Source organism: Cricetulus griseus, chromosome 2 (assembly GCF_003668045.3).
Source record: "Cricetulus griseus strain 17A/GY chromosome 2, alternate assembly CriGri-PICRH-1.0, whole genome shotgun sequence".
Lineage (NCBI taxonomy): Eukaryota > Metazoa > Chordata > Mammalia > Rodentia > Cricetidae > Cricetulus > Cricetulus griseus.
Genome location: NC_048595.1, coordinates 17467676 through 17486425, shown reverse-complemented (window position 1 = coordinate 17486425; position 18750 = coordinate 17467676). Strand labels below are relative to the sequence as shown.

Below are 18750 nucleotides of genomic sequence, written 5' to 3'. Positions count from 1 at the left end.
CAGCGGACCCAAATTCCAGTTCCCAGCACCCATAAGGCAGCTCACAGATGTAACTACAGCTCCAGTGGATCTGATGCCCTCTTCTGGTCTCTGTGGGCATTACACTCACACGGTGCACAGACATACAAGCAAACAAGCACATTCATACACATAAGATTTTTAAAGAGAGTATTTTCTAGAAGATAAGTACTAGGACCTGGGAATATAGCTCAGCCAGTAGAGAGCTTGCTTGGTAAGCACAAAGCCCTGTGTGTTTGATCCCCACACCACATAAACCAAGTGTGAAAGTGTCTGCCTGCAGCCCCAGAACTGGGGAGGTGGAGGCAGGAGGAGCAGAAGCTCAAGGTCATTGTCAGCTAAATAAGGTGTTTGAGGCCAGCCTAGGTTACAAGAGTCAGAAAGGAAGGAAGGAAGGAAGGAAGGAAGGAAGGAAGGAAGGAAGGAAGGAAGGAAGGGAAGGGAAGGAAGGGAAAAGAAAGAAAGAGAGAAAGAAAAGAAAGAAAAAAAGAGAAAAACTAATTTATATAATTTTTAAACTCAACATTAACAATAAAAACCAGGCCATAAATGTTTTAAAAGACAGGCCCAGTATTACTTGTTGCTCATTTTTTTTCTCTCTCTTTGGATCCAGGCCTGGTTCTGGTCCAACATTTGCAGCCTTGGGTTAGTCGCCAGTCCTCTTCAACCTTCAGTTATCTGTTCTCTGTGAGCTCCCTGCCCCAGTCTAGGGTTGATGACATAAACCATGTCCTCCAATGAGGCAGGCCCAGAGAAAAGTGGGCTTGGGGCTGGATTCTTTCCTAGGTCCTGCCACACACAGTCCCCAGAGGACTAAGGCCAGCAGGGAGAGAAACAAGAAGCCAATCCCCACCCACCAGATGCTTCTGTCTGCTACTGACTTCCCAGAGCCTTCCGGCTGGGTGCTGGGGACACTGGACAGTCGATCACAGCTTTCTACTAGGACCGAAATGATAAGTCCAGGGTCTTCTCCCACACCTTACCAGGACAGTGCCATGTCTGCCTTTGTCACTGCTTAGCATGGGCCTCAAAAGGTGTCTGTCGCTCAATGGGTACTTAATATTCATGGATTCTCAATATAATCACCTGTTTTGTGGAGGCAGAGCTTTCTGGCTCTCATAGTATTAAACACTGGGTCCTCTCAGAACCTGGGGCGCAAAGACAGCAAGGACGTGAGGCTAGAATAGGGTCAGAAATCACTCCCCAATGGGTGCAACCATGTCTGCTCCACAAGGCTGAGGCATCCCTGGTCTTCTGTCTACCCGATGCCCACTCTAGGGACCTTTCCAGTGCCACCAGAATATGACTGGGACTTTATGGCCTTCCGTAGATATAGAAGAAAAGCTATGGGAAAGGATCTTTGTGTTCTAGGAGAAGACCTACCTCTGCCTTGGATCCTGCCCCAAAGTCTCTATGTGGAGGTGGCCTGAGGGGGTGGGACCTTCGAGGAGCCCTGAAGGAGTGACCTTCTGATAAGATGTCACTCCTGACCCCTGCTTCTTGCCCTAAAAGCACACCCCTGAGCCAAGGCTGGCTTAGATGCGTTGCCTAGCACATGAGACACCTCAGCAAATATTCTCAAAAGTGCAATCAGGTCTCACTTCAGAGGTTGTTGCTTCCGATTTGAAACCACAACACATGCCAGAAGGACCCCCATGTTCTGAGCCAAGAAAAACATGCTTCCTTCTGGGGACCTTCCAGGGGACCCCTGCATCAGGGCCTCACAGAGATCTCAGAGCATGTTGGAGAGTTTGTGTCTCCTACAGACAAGCTCTGCCCAGGCTGGACGTGCTGAGCTGGGCTGGGCTCCAAGGAGCCACCTGGGAATCAGATAGGGTGTCTATTTCTACTCTCAGTACACACACACACACAGACACATACACACTCACACATACACTCACACTCACAGACACATACACACACTCATTCACTCACACTCACAGATTCACACACATACACACACTCATTCACTCACATACACTCACACTCACAGATTCACACACATACACACACTCATTCACTCACATACACTCACACACACACTCTCACACATATTTTCACACACTCACAGACACATATGCACATACTCCTTCCACCCACCAACTCCAGAGGTGACAGAAGCCACACGGGGTTGGGACCTGGCACCTCCTGACTTGCTGTCATCTCTCCTTCTGGAACCCTTGCACACACTGTCATCCTCTCCCATAGTTCTCCAAAGAAGACCAGGGGATCTACAGAGCAGTGGTTTCTGATGACAGAGGGGAAGACGACACAATCCTGGACCTCACAGGTGAAGGTAGGAGCCAGTGATGTCAGAGATGGGCCACAGGGCTGCGGAGAGGTCACACTGGAGCAAGAGATTATGGTATGACATGTGGCCTAAGATTTATGGGATCCCCATGTCACTTGGGGAAACTGAGGCACAGAGAAGTTAAGTGAGTTACCCAAGGTTACACAGCTAGCCAACGGCAGGGACCTGCTATTCGTGCTACTATGGTATGCCACAGTTAATCCGAGTTTGAAGACCCTCCACCCACAGAGGGCCCTTGTTGTTTTGTTTGTTTGGTTTGACTTTTTGAGACAGGGCTTCTCTATGGCTTTGGAGCCTATCCTGGAACTAGTTCTTGTAGACCAGGCTGGTCTTGAACTCACAGAGATCCACCTGCCTCTGCCCCCTGAGAGCTGGGATTAATCTCTTTTTTTGATAATTTCTTTAACTTTATTTTATGTGCATTGGTGTGAAGATGTCAGGTTCCCTGGAATTGGAGTTACAGACAGTTGTGAGTTGCCATGTGGGTGCTGGGAATTGAACCCGGGTCCTCTGGAAGAGCAGCCAGTGCTCTTAACCGCTGAGCCATCTCTCCAGTCCCACCCTTGCTGTTCTTGAAGCTGGTTGACATAGCTCACAAGAAAATTATGAGATGGCAGTGTTACACCTGATCTGTCACTCACCACCCAAGAACTCCTCCCATTCCCAAGTTATTCTCCAGAGCCCTCCACCCTCAGAGAGGCTCCAAGTTCCCTCACCCTTCTCCAAAACCACCACCACCACCACTGCTGGACATTACCAAGGGAACCCACCCATTTGAACATTCTCTGTCTCCCCAGGCCTGGATGCTGTCCTCACTGAGCTGGGCAGGATTGGTGGTAAGTGAGCATGCCCTCCTCTTTGCCTTCTCCTGATGCCAATGAGCCTCCTCGGAGTGACCCCAACCGCCTCAGCATGGGTCTAGTGTCTGCCCTTGGTGAAGGGGACGGAAGCCCTTCTCCCCACACAGAGCTGCAGCAAGAGGGCTGGGTCCAAACACACCACTTAGAGGTCCTGGGGAGTGGGGAGATGACTCACCTTTGACCTCTGCATCCTCAGCTCTCTCCGCAACCCCACTGAAGATCCAGGGGACTGAAGAGGGGATCCGGCTCTTCAGCAAGGTTAAATACTACCATGTGGAGTACATGAAGACCATTTGGTTCCACAAGTAGGTTGGCCTTGCCCCAGAGCCTGTGCAAGCTGGAAGGTCCCAGCACCTGCCCCATTAGGCGTCTCCTACTCACCCTACCTAGTCCTCCCATGGGTCCCAGACCCAAGGGATCAGCAGAGGGGGCACCCTTACACAGGTCCTGTCCACAGAGATGAAAGAAATAGAAGAGTCTTCCCCCAGGGCAGACAGGAATGCTGGTGGTAGGACCACTTATTTGAGGTCTCCATGACAACAGAAGGGTTATGGTCCCAGAGCAGTGTCTGGAAACCAAGGGAGGAAAGGATGCAAGAATCAAGAAGAGCCAGGCACAGAATGATGGTACCTTTGGGGGCCTCTGCAAACCCGGGTAGCCAAGCTCAGGAGGCAGGTCTAGACAGAGAGGGCTATGGGAGAATCAGGACAGGAAATCCAGGTTTCCACAGAGGTTCAGTCAAGTCACCCCCAGATAACTTGAGAATTGGATCTCCCTAGAACATTTTGTCATGTGTATGCCTCAGCCTTGTGGAGCAGACATGGCTGCACCCATTCTATGGTAAAACCTGGACCAACTTGGGCAAATCTGTGCAATGAGAGAGAGTGAGGGCCACAGGAAGCTTCAGGATGATGGGGGCCCCTTTTCTAGCCAGAGTGCTGTGGCCCTGTGACAATGGGCTTAGGCAACAGAACATTGGGAACATGGGCTAGGTGTCTTCAGAAGGAGGAGAAAGAGTTGAAACTTAGCTGGCTTCTAAGTTAGGAGTGACTGGGCAGAAATGCTAGGATGAGAACACAGATGAGGAGGAGTGACTCCTAAGGGCAGGGAAGTCACTGCTCCAAGAAGGCCATTTGCTCATTGTCCCAGTCTGCAGGGCATATGACAGATGAGACCCAGCTTTGGTATGAAGTTGATCTGCCATGGGATTTGAGGAAGGAAGGAAGGAAGGAAGGAAGGAAGGAAGGAAGGAAGGAAGGAAGGAAGGAGTGGTTGAATGCCGAATGAAAGGATTGTTGGATGACAAATGGAACACTGAACAATGAATGGATGGGTGGATCTATAGCAACTGTCTGGAGGTGGTCCCCCATCTGAAAACAACACCCCAAAAGAGGGGCTGTGAACAGGGAGTCAGACCCACCGTCAGACTTAGCCATTCTCTGCCTTCGCATTCAGAGACAAACGTCTGGAGAGTGGTGACCGGGTGAGGGCAGGTACCACCCTAGATGAGATCTGGCTGCACATCCTGGACCCCAAGGACTCTGATAAGGGCAAATACACCCTGGAGATAACTGCCGGGAAGGAAGTCCGGCAGCTCTCAGCAGATCTGTCTGGGCAAGGTAAGCCACCCTTCTGTCTGTCTGTCTGTCTAGAAAATCACAGGGGGTCAGGCACCGTTTCACACACCTGTAACCCCCACACTAAGGCAGATTTCAAGGTCATTCTTAGCTTCACAGTGAGTTTGAGACCAGCCCAGACTGCAAACAACAGAGGAAGGAGGGATGACAAGATGGCTCAGGAGTTAAAAGCACTTTGCTACACAGATCTGATGTCCTGAGTCCACGCTCCAAAACCCGCATAAAAACGAAAGAAGAAAACCAACTTCACAAAGTTTCCTCTGACCTCACATTCACACACAATAATAACAATTGAAAAAAGTTAAAAGAAAATTCCATGATGAGATCAGACAGAGAGGCACATCCCTGCAGTCTTAACTTTGAGGAGGTGGAGGCAGGAGGATAGCCAAGTTCAAAGTCCAGTCCTTGGCTCCACAGTGGGAACTTGTCTCAAAAAGGTAAAGAGAAAGGAAGAGCCCGGGGTCTTCTGGGAGGCTCTCTCCTCCTCCAAACCTGGCACTGCCCTGGGAGAACCCTGGAATGGGAGGGAAGTTGGAGACAGTCCCCTCAGCCCTGTTCTGTCTTCTTTGTCCCACAGCTTTTGATGATGCCTTGGCAGAGCACCAGAGACTGAAGTAAGTGTCCCCCACACTCTCTTTGTGAATCACGGGCCCCCTCAGGGGTAGAGTGACAGTTTTCAGGCCCCTGTTGGGAGCCCTATCCAGCTCACCTTCCTCCTCTCACACCCTGACAGAACCACATGTGAGGCAACACCCTGTTCCCATTTCTGTCTTTCAGGGCCTTGGCCATCATTGAGAAGAGTGAGTCCCCCATCCTTGTTCCTGAGTCTAAGCTGGCTTCTCTAGAACCCCAGCCTCCTGGCAGACTGCTGAAGTCCCAGCTCCCCGCAGGCTCTGTGGCATTCTGGGGCCTCGCTCTGCTACTGGGGACACCTGGGAGCTAGCTGTAAAAAGATGGATAATGAACCTGAGGATCTTTGAAGTCATGGGTTGGGCAGGCCCAGTGTGGGTCTGGTGCGCAGCGGGTGCACACAACCCTTGGTGGGAGCCCAAAGGCAGGGGGCAACTGAGAGGGATGAGGCTGAGCCTGCCTTTCCAAGTGGGCCAGAGGAAGGGGGTGGCCTGGAAATTGAATATGAGGCTTCCGGGTCTTAACTCTGAATCACACCCAAGCCTAGAGGATGTGACACAGCTTCCAAGCTATGCACCCCCCCAAAAAAAACACTAATCCGTATTCAAATCTGCCTCACTTATGAGCTGCCCCCACCCTCAGCCAGCTTTGAACAGCCCAGTGTTAGAAGCATAATCCTCAGGTCTCCTTGGCCCAGGAATGGGAAATAGGGATTTCAGTGACAGACAGTGGCAGCTGAAGAGTCCCACAGCCTTGCCAGCTTGACAAGGAAGGGACCCAGATGGCTATGAGCATCAAGGACACTGCAGGACCATCAACACAGAGATGTTGGTGCCCCTGCCTGCATGATGCCATTGTCCCAACAGTCCACATGTGACAGGGAGGACAAGCATTGGATATGTAACCACAGCCCTGACAATCCAAGATTCCAACGGGGGAGACAGCACATCCAGAAGCCAGCCTCACGTGTGCTCAGGACAGAGGGGACCCTCACACCACCACCTAGTTATATGCTGGACACAAAGTTATATCCAGGACTCCCATAGAAGGAATTTAAACTTGACTACATGTGGTTGCTGGGGCTTGAGAAATCAGAATCAGTGAGAGAAATGGGTTCTCTCCCTCAGCTGTGGAGAGTGGGTACAAATTCCTGCCTGTGACAGTGTCCATCCCTGGGGCCTTCTGATTCAGGACCCTTACACCAGTGGACAGCAACTATATGCACCAAACTTTTTGCACTTCTGGGACACATGATCAAGCTCTCCCTATGTCCTCTGGTGCAGTATAAGGGACACATTTGACACTATACTTGGTCATTTATAGCCACGTTGTCTTCCTGTGGCTACCAGGACCCTCCTTGGATCAGAGTCAGGGTATCCAAAAAGCTGCCACTTTCCCAGCCCCCGTCTTGGTCTCCCCCCCTCCCCGCCACCACCGCCACACACACACCCATGGGTCAGAGACAAAGTTTGCTGGACAGACCCTGTAGTTCCAGTCCAGAGAAATCCCATTCACCTTCTTTCTCTTGAGGACAGAGGCAATTCACTGTCACTCCTCGGTACCACTAATCATGGTGACCTCAACTCCATGGCTGAAGCTGCTCACATAGCATATCTTATACCTGTGAAGACAAGGTGCATGGGACAGGATGTTGAGGAAGAAACTAGAAAGAAGGCATCCTGATGCTAACCCTTCAATCTGAGGAAAGCTGCTGGGTGGGAGGGCAGCTGGCAGAACTTTGCCACTTGGGTCTTTTCTTTCTATTCTAGATCGAGCCAAGGTGGTGAGGGGCCTGCCAGACGTGGCCACCATCATGGAAGACAAGGTACCATTCCTCCCAATCCCATGCTTGTGTGCCCTTGAGGATCCCATCCGGGTCATGACAGAGTGGAGTGCTGTAGATTCGATAGCCAAAAGTGACAGGCTACCGGAGAGGTTGGACCTACCACAGTTGGCCAAGTAGCTCAATGATCACCTGTATATCTGAGCCTGATGTCAGACCCCTTTGCTCCATCTGGCTCTGTTCCATCTTTAGACAGTCTTGGTTGGAGTTGATGACTCTGTCTCCCACAAGAGTTCAACTAGGTAACCCCTGAAAGCTGTAGTGATTTCAAAAGTATCATGTTTGCAATCTGCTGGCAACTAGTACATGTTAGTATACATCTCCGCTGATTTTTGCCTCCGAGGGAACCACTGAAAATAAGAATATTGATTCTCATCCCACTTGACAGCAAGGGAAACTGAGACCCAGACTGGTGAAGGGACTGATGAAGGTCACACAACCTGATGGATAGAGCTGAGGTTCATACCCTAGCAGCCAAATTCCAGAGCCTGTGATTTTTCATCATTATGCCGTAGTATTCTGCCTTCGACCTCACTCAAGAACTTCCAAACTCAATTCACAAACCTCTGTGTTAAAGCAATACAATCTTCGGGGGTGAGAAATGGCTCAGAGTTTAAGAGCACTGGCTGCTCTTATAGAGGAACCAAGTGCAATTCCCAGCACCCTCGTGGTGGCTCACAAGCATCTGAAATACCAGTTTGAGGGGATCCAATGCCCTCTTCTGACTCCTGAGGACACTGCACATATGTGTTGTACATACACACAGGCAGGCAAAGAGTCATACACAAGTTTTAAAAGCAATATAATCTTACTTGTGTGGTAATGTCACAATGGCATCTTACCAAAAGCAAAACTGCAAAGTGCAGGCCATCCTGGGTAGGTCATTTCTAGAGAATTGTCTAAGACTCTACCTAGTAACTTTTCCTGTAGAAGGTTGAGGGTTGGAGAAAGTGAGGTTGAAATGAAACATGTCTCCCTTTATGGGTCACAGTAGAACAAACACATGGAAGAGCTGAGGCTGTAGCTCAGCTGGTAGAGTGCCTGGCATGCACAAAGCCCTGGCTTCCATGCCTGTATCCAGCACTTAGGATGTAGAGACAGGAAGAGAGTTCAAGGTCATCCTCAGCTACCTAGCAAGCTCAGGGCCAGTCTAGGATACATGAGACCTTGTTTTGGTTTTGGTTTTGGTTTTGGTTTTTTTGGTTTTTCGAGACAGAGTTTCTCTGTGTAGCTTTGGAGCCTATCCTGGCACTAGCTCTAGAGACCAGGCTGGCCTTGAACTCACAGAGATCAGCCTGCCTCTGCCTCCTGAGTGCTGGGATTAAAGGCGTGCGCCACCAACGCCCGACTTGAGACCTTGTTTTTAAAACACCCAGGCAAACATTCCCATGCACACATGCACGCACACATACCCTTTGTTCATAGCAGCTGCCTGTACTGTGTGCTGCATAAAGGTGAAGGCTGAGATCAAGTTACAAGGAAGTAAAATTGCTCTCTTCCTGTCCATCAAAACAGACCCTGTGCCTGACCTGCGTCATCTCAGGAGACCCATCCCCTGAAATCTCTTGGCTAAAGAATGACCAGCCTGTCTCCTTCCTTGACCGATACCACATGGAGGTGAAGGGTACTGAGGTCACCATCACCATTGATAAGGTCACCAGTGAAGACAGCGGGCGCTATGGAATCTTTGTCAAGAACAAGTATGGCTCAGAAACGGGCCAGGTCACCATCAGCGTGTTCAAACACGGGGAGGAGCCCAAGGAGCTGAAGAAGATGTAATTGGAATGTCCAGGGTCAGCCTGAGATCCACCCTACATGGACCATCAGTCCAGCCAGTGGGTCATAACTTCGCACATGCCATGGGGTGGGACAGGGCAAGGGACAAGGACATAACAGAGCTGAATCCAATACACCAAAGAAGCGAAGCAAAGGTTTTGCTGGGGTCCTCACAGGACTCCAGGGTGTGGGGTAAGCACTGGCCTTAGAAATCAGAAGCTGGGGTACAGGACTCAGTTTCCACAGAAGCTCTTCATCCCTTATCTATATCAGTGGGTCACAGCAGGAGGCACTTTTGCTCTGCAGGGGACAGTCGGCAAAACTGACAGTTTGGCTGTCACAACTGGAAGTATTTACTGGTGTTGAGTAGGTTGAGGCTGCAGATGGCACAGAATGTATCTTTTAGGGCAGGACTGTCGAAGTACTATATGTCCATCACTCATTGGAGGCATAGCATACACAGAGCCGAGGATGGCCTTGGAGCTACAGACATTACGCAGGCCTCACCCAGAAATGGACTCGGAGTGCGGATGACTCCAGGGCAAGGCAGGAGATGATAAAGATCACTAAATGGGTTGAAGTAAAGTATCTTCATTGATCAGAGGAAGTGAGCAATGGCCAGTCCAGCTGAGAGATACAGGGATCTACAACACCCTTCCACGTTGGGTGGGATAATGTTGGACTCTGAAGGGTGAATCCAGTTTGGCCATGGAGATGGGAGAAGGACACTCAGGAGCAGACATGGCAGAAGCAAAGGTGAGGATAGGAGAGTCTGTCCCTGCCTGGGTGACCTGGGATGCCGGGCATGCCGTTGATGACCTTCAGGGCTTCTTCCAACATGGAGCCTGTACAGCCAATAACAGACACTTTGGCTGGCCTTACTCAGTGGATCTCAGTACACAGCTGGACATTTCCCTACCTTCCAATTCCCGCCCCTGAAAGCAAGATGTGAGGAGGGGTTATAAAATTATAGCTGTTTGTTGCCAAATCTAGATAATTTTGGAAATTATAAAGGAGGAAATTAAAAAACAAAAAACAAAACAAAACAAAAAAACCCTTTGTGTTCTAAACATCAGGAAGCAGCACCTGCCTGTGGTTTCTGAAGTGACCTTGGGACTGAGGAACAAAGTGAACTAGTCCCAGCAGGATATGTGGGTGCCTACAGCCCCCAGTAGCTCATGTTTTGGGCTCCATGGTGATTAATGAGACCCCCACTGAGGAGAGGTATCAGTGGGGTGGAAGGTCTTGATGAAAGTTTGGGGAACCATGCAGGTCTTTATTATTATTAGTGTTTAGTGTGTGTGTGTGTGTGTGTGTGTGTGTGTACACGCGCTCGCACACACCGTGACACACACGTGGAGGCCAGGGGTGACTTACGGGGGCTGGTTCTCTCCTTGCATCATATGAGTTCCAGAAACCAGACCCAGGTATCGGGCTGCAGGGTGGGTGCCTTATCCACTGAGCCGTCTCACCCACAAACACCTCTGGGCTTCAAACACCTTTCTGTCCACTAGCCGTGGGTCTTGCCAGTACTTTTCCTTTTCCTGAGCCTCAGTTTCCCATCTATAAAACAATTAAGACTGCCAGGTAAGGTGACAGTTGCCTGTAATCCCAGAACCTCAGAGGTGGAGGCAGGAGGATCATGAGTTCAAGGTCATCCTCAGCTTCATCATGAGTTCAAAACCGGCCTGGGCTACATAAGACCTGTCTCAGAAATATAACAACATGGAGGAAGAGGACCAACTGCTAAAAGTTGTCCTCTGACCTTGTATGCGTTCTGTAGCACAATGCATCCCCTACCACACAAAAACAAATAAATGTAAATTTCCAAGCCAGGTCGTGGTGGCTCTTGCCTTTAATCCCAGCAATCAGGAGGCAGATGCAATGGGATCTCTGTGAGTTTGAGGCTAGTCTGGTCTACAGAATAAGTTCCAGGATAGCGAGGGTTACACAAAGAAACCCTGTCTCAAAAAACCAAAAGAAAAAATAATTTCCAGTCCAACTGACACTAAAATTTTAAATAATTATTATTATTACTTTCCACAACTCTGTTCTCCTTTGCTTTTTCTTTCTCATCAAAATGTGATGTAGGGAAAAAAAACAAAACAAACAAAAAACCAACAACTCTTCCCTGGCCCACTCTCTGGTTCCCAGACTGAAAATCTCTAAAAGGAATCTTCACTGCTTTCCTGTGTCTGACAAAAGAGCATTTCGGTGCCCTTCAAAAGCCTATAAAAGGACATGGTGTGGGCGCCCCCTATTGGCAAGGCTTGTGTTACACTCTAAGAAGCACATTCGGGAAAGCCTATCCAGGGGAAAATGGGAACGTCTTATTTAGGGGACAAACCCACTTGGACCCTGCTGCTGCTTTGGAATCTCTGTAGCACATTAATATAGGTGGATTTTTAAAATCCCTGATCTGATAATTCCATATCCTGGACATCCCTGAGCCTGGCTCTGATACCTGTGTGATGTGCCTTCTAGCCTGCCTTTGTGGAAAGACAGACCAGATAAAAATATCTAGGTCGCCGGGCGTTGGTGACGCTCGCTTTTAATCCCAGCACTCAGGAGGCAGAGGCAGGCGGATCTCTGTGAGTTCGAGGCCAGCCTGGTCTACAGAGCGAGTACCAGGATAGGCTTCAACGGCTACACAGAGAAACCCTGTCTCGAAAAAACAAATATATATATGTCATATATAATAAAACACCACACATTTTTATGAGAAAGGAAAAGATACGGGCCTTTAATTATTGTTGCAATCTAATTTTAATTATTAAATTTATTATATTAACAATAATAATAATAAAAAGGAGAAATAAAGGTTTTAATGCTGAGGGGCGGTATAAAGTGCAGGAGAGGAAAATTATCTGGTGTGTGACTGAGTCTCAGGCTTTGGGGGAAGGGCAGTCTCATGTAGCCCAGGCTGGCCTGGAGCTGGCTACTAGCCAAGGATGACTTTGACCTCCTGATTCTCCTGTCACCACTTCCCAAGTCCTGGCATTACCAGCATACCCAGTTTATGTAGGGCTGGGGATTGAACCCAGAACCTTTTCATGTTGGGTAAGCCCTCTAGCAGCGGAGCCACATGTCAGGATCCAAATCTCAGGCCTGAGTGAAGCTGTGCTGGTCCCTGAATTCCACACTCACCCCCTCAGGCTTTTCTTCCCCCTGCAACATGGGACAGGAAAACTCCATGGCTGGCAATAGGTGTGTGCACTTCCCTCAGCTGAGTAGGACCTGGTAAAATGGTGATCCTAGGTCAGGTTCTAGTGGGACTAGAATGTTCCAGCGTGTTAAAAATACTGTTAATTTGTCCTTTTCCAGTTGGACATCAGAGGAGATTTTTCTCAGCTATTCACTGTAAGAACATGATCTGGCTCCTAGAGGTAAAACTCATAGAAGTGGGGGAACCCCCAGAGGGCTGGGTCCCCACAATTCTCCCTCAGACTTGATAGACTGAATCTCCAGCGAATCATCAGCTGAAACTCGTGTCTGGACCCCAGCATTGGTCCCTATGCCCCTGTGAGGTCCCTGTCTATCTCTGCACCATTAGGAATGGCAATATGCCTTGTGACCTCAACTTCTCCGACAGATGGGTTAAGAAGAGCGGTTTGGAACTTGTTGTTAGAATACAGTGGCAACTTTTAACCTTTTAACCTTCTTCTAGACCAGACCACAAAGCAGAAGCCCCAGCTCTGTGTGCAGCCTCCCATGGAGCCTGGAAAGCTGTCTGAGGCTCTTGTCTGGTTGTTGTGATACAGTATCCTAACAAAAGCAACTTAAAGAGAAACGGTTAAAGCTCACATCTCAGGGGACTAGTCCATCATGGCAGAAGAGGCAAGGCGGCATGAACTTGAACATGAACTTGGTGACTTCTTATCTGTAGTCAGGAGCAGAGAGCGATGAGTGAATGTGTGCATGTGTGATGGATGAATGTGTGTGTGTGTGTGTGTGTGATGGATGAATGTGTGTGTATGATGAATGAATGTGTGTGTGTGATGGATGAATGTGTGTGTGATGGATGAATGTGTGTGTGTGATGGATGAATGAATGTGTGTGTGTGATGAATGAATGTGTGTGATGGATGAATGAATGTGTGTGTGATGGATGAATGTGTGTGTGATGAATGAATGTGTGTGTGTGATGGATGAATGTGTGTGTGTGATGGATGAATGTGTGTGTGTGATGGATGAATGTGTGTGTGTGATGGATGAATGAATGTGTGTGTGTGTGTGATGAATGAATGTGTGTGATGGATGAATGAATGTGTGTGTGATGGATGAATGTGTGTGTGATGAATGAATGTGTGTGTGTGATGGATGAATGTGTGTGTGATGGATGAATGTGTGTGTGTGATGGATGAATGTGTGTGTGTGATGGATGAATGAATGTGTGTGTGTGATGAATGAATGTGTGTGATGGATGAATGAATGTGTGTGTGATGGATGAATGTGTGTGTGTGTGTGTGTGTGATGGATGAATGTGTGTGTGTGATGGATGAATGAATGTGTGTGTGTGATGGATGAATGTGTGTGTGTGATGGATGAATGTGTGTGTGTGATGGATGAATGTGTGTGTGTGATGGATGAATGTGTGTGATGGATGGATGAATGTGTGTGTGTGTGATGGATGAATGTGTGTGTGTGATAGATGAATGTGTGTGTGTGATGGATGGATGAATGTGTGTGTGTGATGAATGAATGTGTGTGTGTGATGGATGGATGAATGTGTGTGTGTGATGGATGAATGAATGTGTGTGTGTGATGAATGATTGTGTGTGATGTGAATGAATGTGTGTGTGTGATGAATGATTGTGTGTGATGGATGAATGTGTGTGATGGATGAATGAATGTGTGTGTGTGATGGATGAATGTGTGTGTGTGTGATGGATGAATGAATGTGTGTGTGTGAGCAATGAATGAGTGGGCACCTTCATGCCACGGCTCAGCAGATCCCTTTTTACACAGCACTGGATCTCCTGCCTAGGGAAATTGTGCCACCCACAGTGGGCTGGTCTTCCCAGTTCAGATAATCCCTAACAGACATTCTTGGAGGCCCATCCTCCAGGTCATTTTAGAGCTCATCAAGTTGACATCAAAAGGTCCTTGGAACCTCCCACTGTCACTCTGACCTCTTGCACTTAGTCCTGAGAAGATCTCCAGTACCACAGGGGTAGAACCCCAGGGTAGGGGAGAGACACTAACCAACAACCTCCCTTGGCTCCTTTCCATCTCCAGATTCTATACTCCTTGAGCCTGGGGCAAGTGGCCCTTGTGTGCTATGGTCCAGTGAAGCCAGACTGCCCAGCTTCATCTCATTCATATCTAGCAGCTTGGGAGCCTGAACTTCCTACACTCTCCCTCCCCAACCTGCTCCAAGACCTCCTGACTCCTGCCTGCTCCTCCCAGCATCTTGCTCCTTGGCTCTGAGTCACATCAGCCTCTCTTACTGTTCTTTGTCACATCAGCCTCTTTTACTGTTCTTCGTCTGACTCCTCCTGGGAAATAGCTCGGTTTGCCCAGCCTGACTCCTGGCCCACTGTGGGGAACACTGTACACAAGGAACCTTGGCTCTTACCAGACAGAACCCATTAGCAGCACACAAGCAAAGAATTCTCCAGAATACCCTAACATGGGATCACCCAACATGTTAGTCTTTCAAAGAACCCAGGCTGGACACACAGGTTGGAGGAAGCACAGGCAGCCACAGGGTCTCCTCAGTAATATACCACTGGCCACTCTTTTCCCACTCTAGCCATGCCACCTCTCACAGAATAAGCAGTGTACAATCATTGGCTCAAAATACCTGACAGGGAGCACCAGGGACTGATGGGAAGTAGCAGGCCTGGGTGGTAATTACTGCTAGGGCCCTGCTGAGGCTCCAGGTGAACACTTTCAATACTTAACTGCTCCCCATTAATTAACTTTTAAAAATTCCAAATAGCTTTATGTGACATTTACACACACACACACACACACTTTCTGAAGCAACATTCCTCAGAGGTCTCCAATGAAGGGAAGCCAGCTATTTCGCATTTGGGAAAATGTAATTGCAGAAGCTGGAGACATTTCAGCAAAGGAAGGCCTTGGGTAAGGGCAAAACAAATTACACAGCCTGTGAGGAATGTCCCCACCTCCCTGGGCCTCCCAGAAATCCACCATCTCTGAGCGGACCTTTTCCAATGACCTGTCTGTCCTGTGGTAGCCAATCTACAGAAAAAGAAACTCAAAAGCCTTTTCATTCCCAATGAGGATTGTTTGTGAGGAAATGAGTTTTCTGGGTGTTTGCTTTAAATGCTCCAGGGTAAGATACAATGGGAGGACATACATGGGAACATTAGTAAGACAGTGATGGTTCTTAGTGGGGTGTGGTGGCCTGCATCAGTAATCCCATCTCGAGGGAGGCTGAGGCAGAAGGATTGCTGTGAAGGTGGGGACAATGTGAGCTACACAGAATTCAGGTACATGACTGCAGACTCCCTCTCTTGGGAATTTATAAAACCTGTTTTTGTCCAAATGTCCTAACTATAACTAACAGAGGCTCTGCTCAGAAATACTTCTCTGGCCACTGAGATGGCTCTGGGGGTTAAGAGTCTGCCAACCACTCCCCACGGTGGCTTTTCCTGAACAAGCAGTAGACAGTCTTCCAGCTGACATGTGATGTTTCCCCTGGCATCTGTCATAGCCAGGTCATGGTTGGAAGTGAAAGTGATGTGTTTGGGCTGGAACCCACACACCAAGGCTGTGAAAAAGTCCATGGGAACTGACGCCATGTTTGTGCAAGGTTGCTTCAATCTGAAGCTGTATAAATCCTCTTGTCTCATTGGATTTTACTTTGTTTTGCTTTTTTAAACAGTAAAATGCCTGGCTTTTAGCAAGCTACTTAATAAGTCTTCTTTTAAAATATTGTTTTACATTTACTTATTTTACATTTTTTTTTACTTATATATTGTGTAGCATGTGTGTATGTGTTCGAGCAAGAGTGATACGTTTGAAGGCCAGAGGTCAAGTTGGGTGTCTTTCTCAGTTGTCTGCCACCTGATTTTTTGAGACAGGTTCTCTTGATGAACTTGGAGCTCACCAATTCCACAGGCCAGCAAGCCCCAGCGATCCTCCTGTCTCTGTCTGCCCAGGGTTGAGACCATGGGTTCAGGCTGCCATGCCCAGCTTTGTTACATGGGTACTGGGGATCTGAACACAGGGACTCATGCTTGCACTTTGCCTACTATGTCATCCCTCCAACCCCTGCTGCCACCAGGTTCTTAAAGAACAAGAAATATTTTCCCCCTTAGGGAAGCTATATCATAACCAACTGAACTATGGCATAATTAGGTTATTTTTAACATAATTATCTGTTGCAGAGCAAACATCAGCCTGTATGTCCCTGTATGCATGGCTAATTAAGCGTAATTAATGCTAGTCTGAAGGGTACTCGCAGCTTGAGAACAAGGTAGTAAGCTCTAATTAATAGCCTTGCATTTTTTTTCTCTCCTACTAGATACAACTTTTGGCCACTTGGGGCCTTTTGTTGATGTCAATGGGAAGTTATTATTGTGGCTAATTAGGAAGTTAGCTAACAGATGGTTTTGTGCCCATCAAATAGCACATGGAAGAGCATCATGCTCACCTTAGTAACAGATTTGCTGGTGGAAGGGCATAGGCTAAATTTTGTGGAAGGTTATTTCAATGTTTAAAAAGTTGTTTTAATTATGTGTGCCTATGTGTGTCTGTGTGGCAGTATATGCACATGAGGGCAGGCTCCTGTTGAAACCAGAAGAGGGCACCACATTCCCTAGAGTCGGAGAGTTACAGGTTGTTGTGAGGCACCCCACACAGGTGCTGGGGAAAAAAGTCCATCTTTGCAAGAACAACAAGGGCTTTTAACTGCTGAGTCATCCCTGCATCCCTTTCATGCTTTATGAAGCAAAGCTATTAATAGACATGGAAAGTACAAACAGATGTGTTTGTTTAGTTCCAATAACCTACTTCTCATTACATTCCCACCTAGAAGCCCAGGGATACTATCACCTTACACTGTGTTAAATGGCCCATAGTTTTTTTTTTTTTTTTTTTTTTTTTTTGGAAGTCATTAGGCATTTATGTGTTATAAAAAAAATTATAGTGCTATTCTGACTTTTTGAGACAGGCCCTCATGTAGCTCTCAGTGAAATATGTAGCTGAGAATGAGCCTGAATTCATGATCTCCCTACTACCACTTCCCAAGCACTGTGGTTAGAGGTACACACCACCACATGCAGATTTTTGTTGTTGCTGTACACTCACTATGTAGCCCAGCCTGGCTGGGAACTCCAGGTGATCCTCCCGGGTGCCTCGACTTTCCCAGTGCTGAGATTACAGTCACGTGGTGGCACACCTGGCTGATTTCCACTTTTAAGCCCAAATTCCAGACTCAGACTCTGGATGGCTTGAGAACAGATGCAGAGTCCCTCATGTCCTTCCCACTCCAGAGTCCCCATCACCCTGACACTGGTGTCCTTCCCACACCAGCAAAATTGCAGAATGTTAAAACACCTCTTTACTGGAATCAGAGAATGGGGACAGAAGTCTCAAAAGCAGTTATCAGCTGCAGGGACTTGGCTGAAGGTTCACTGAGGGATGACAGTTGTCCTCCAGGCTAGTCCTTGATGACTCCGCCTAAGCTTCTTCTCATACTGTGTGGAAGGCTGCTTTTGTAATGTATGCTCAGTTCATTCCAAGAATAGGCCCTGTGCTCCGCTGCTTGCAGCGTGCTCTAGGTGCTGACATCTGTTTTCTCAAGGTGGAGGGGGGTAGAAAATCAATCAACATGGACAGTTGAGCACAGCCATGTCATTTCCCTGCAAGTGCCTTAGTTATTTGTCTCCCTGCTGTGAATAAAGACCTTAAGAGACACTTCATGAAGAAAAGTGTCTTCCTGCTCACAATTGCAGGACACAATCCATCCTGGCAGAGACAGAGGGGGCAGGACCATGAGGCAGCCACAGTCAGGAAGCAGAAAGCCACAAACCACTGATGACCAGTGTACTTTCTCTTTTTTGTTTTTTTCCTCTGTTTCATTTTGTTTTTGTTTTGAAACAAGGTTTCTCTGTGTAACAGAGCCGTGGCTGTCCCGGAACTCACTCTATAGATGAGGCTGGCCTGGAACTCACAGAGATCTGCTTGCCATTGCCTCCCAAGTGCTGGGATTAAAGGCGTGTGCCACCAACGCCCGGCCTCACTTTCTCCTTTTTATTCGGAGTCAGACCCCAGACCACGGAGTAGCACTGCCCACATTCAGGCTAGGTCCTCCACCTCGATTAACCCAACCTAGACACTCCCACACAGGCACACCCAGAGAGGGTTCCAGAGCCCATCATCAAGTTGACAATCAAGATCAACCATCATACCTACTAGTATACTCAGAGTGGTGAACAGGGAGTCGAACACATACTCACATACCAACATACAGAGCTGCGTTATTCACAACAGCCAGAAGGTGGAAGCAGTTCCACTGTGTATCAACAAATGAATGGATAGCTCATGTGAAATACGTACATACATACATACATACTTGAGTATTAATTGGTCTTTAAAAGGGATGAAATTCTAACACATTCTATGACAGGGGAAAACCTTAAAAGCCAGACAAAAAGGAAAGATACAGTATGATTCTACTTTAAGCGAGTGACCTAGAATA

At 48.0% G+C, this 18750-nt stretch overlaps 1 protein-coding gene across 1 annotated transcript in view; it reads left to right on the top strand.

The window, feature by feature from the left end:
* The window catches only part of Myom3 (myomesin 3), a 46982-nt gene extending 36076 nt beyond the window's left edge, over positions 1–10906 (top strand). Inside the window, exons 29-36 of the mRNA XM_027399698.2 lie at positions 2227–2314; positions 3127–3165; positions 3386–3494; positions 4645–4808; positions 5404–5440; positions 5604–5626; positions 7226–7281; positions 8815–10906. Coding sequence (XP_027255499.1) covers positions 2227–2314; positions 3127–3165; positions 3386–3494; positions 4645–4808; positions 5404–5440; positions 5604–5626; positions 7226–7281; positions 8815–9078 — 780 coding nt within the window. The 3' untranslated portion in view covers positions 9079–10906. The remainder of the gene's footprint in view (positions 1–2226; positions 2315–3126; positions 3166–3385; positions 3495–4644; positions 4809–5403; positions 5441–5603; positions 5627–7225; positions 7282–8814) is intronic.
* Positions 10907–18750: the final 7844 nt, after the last annotated feature.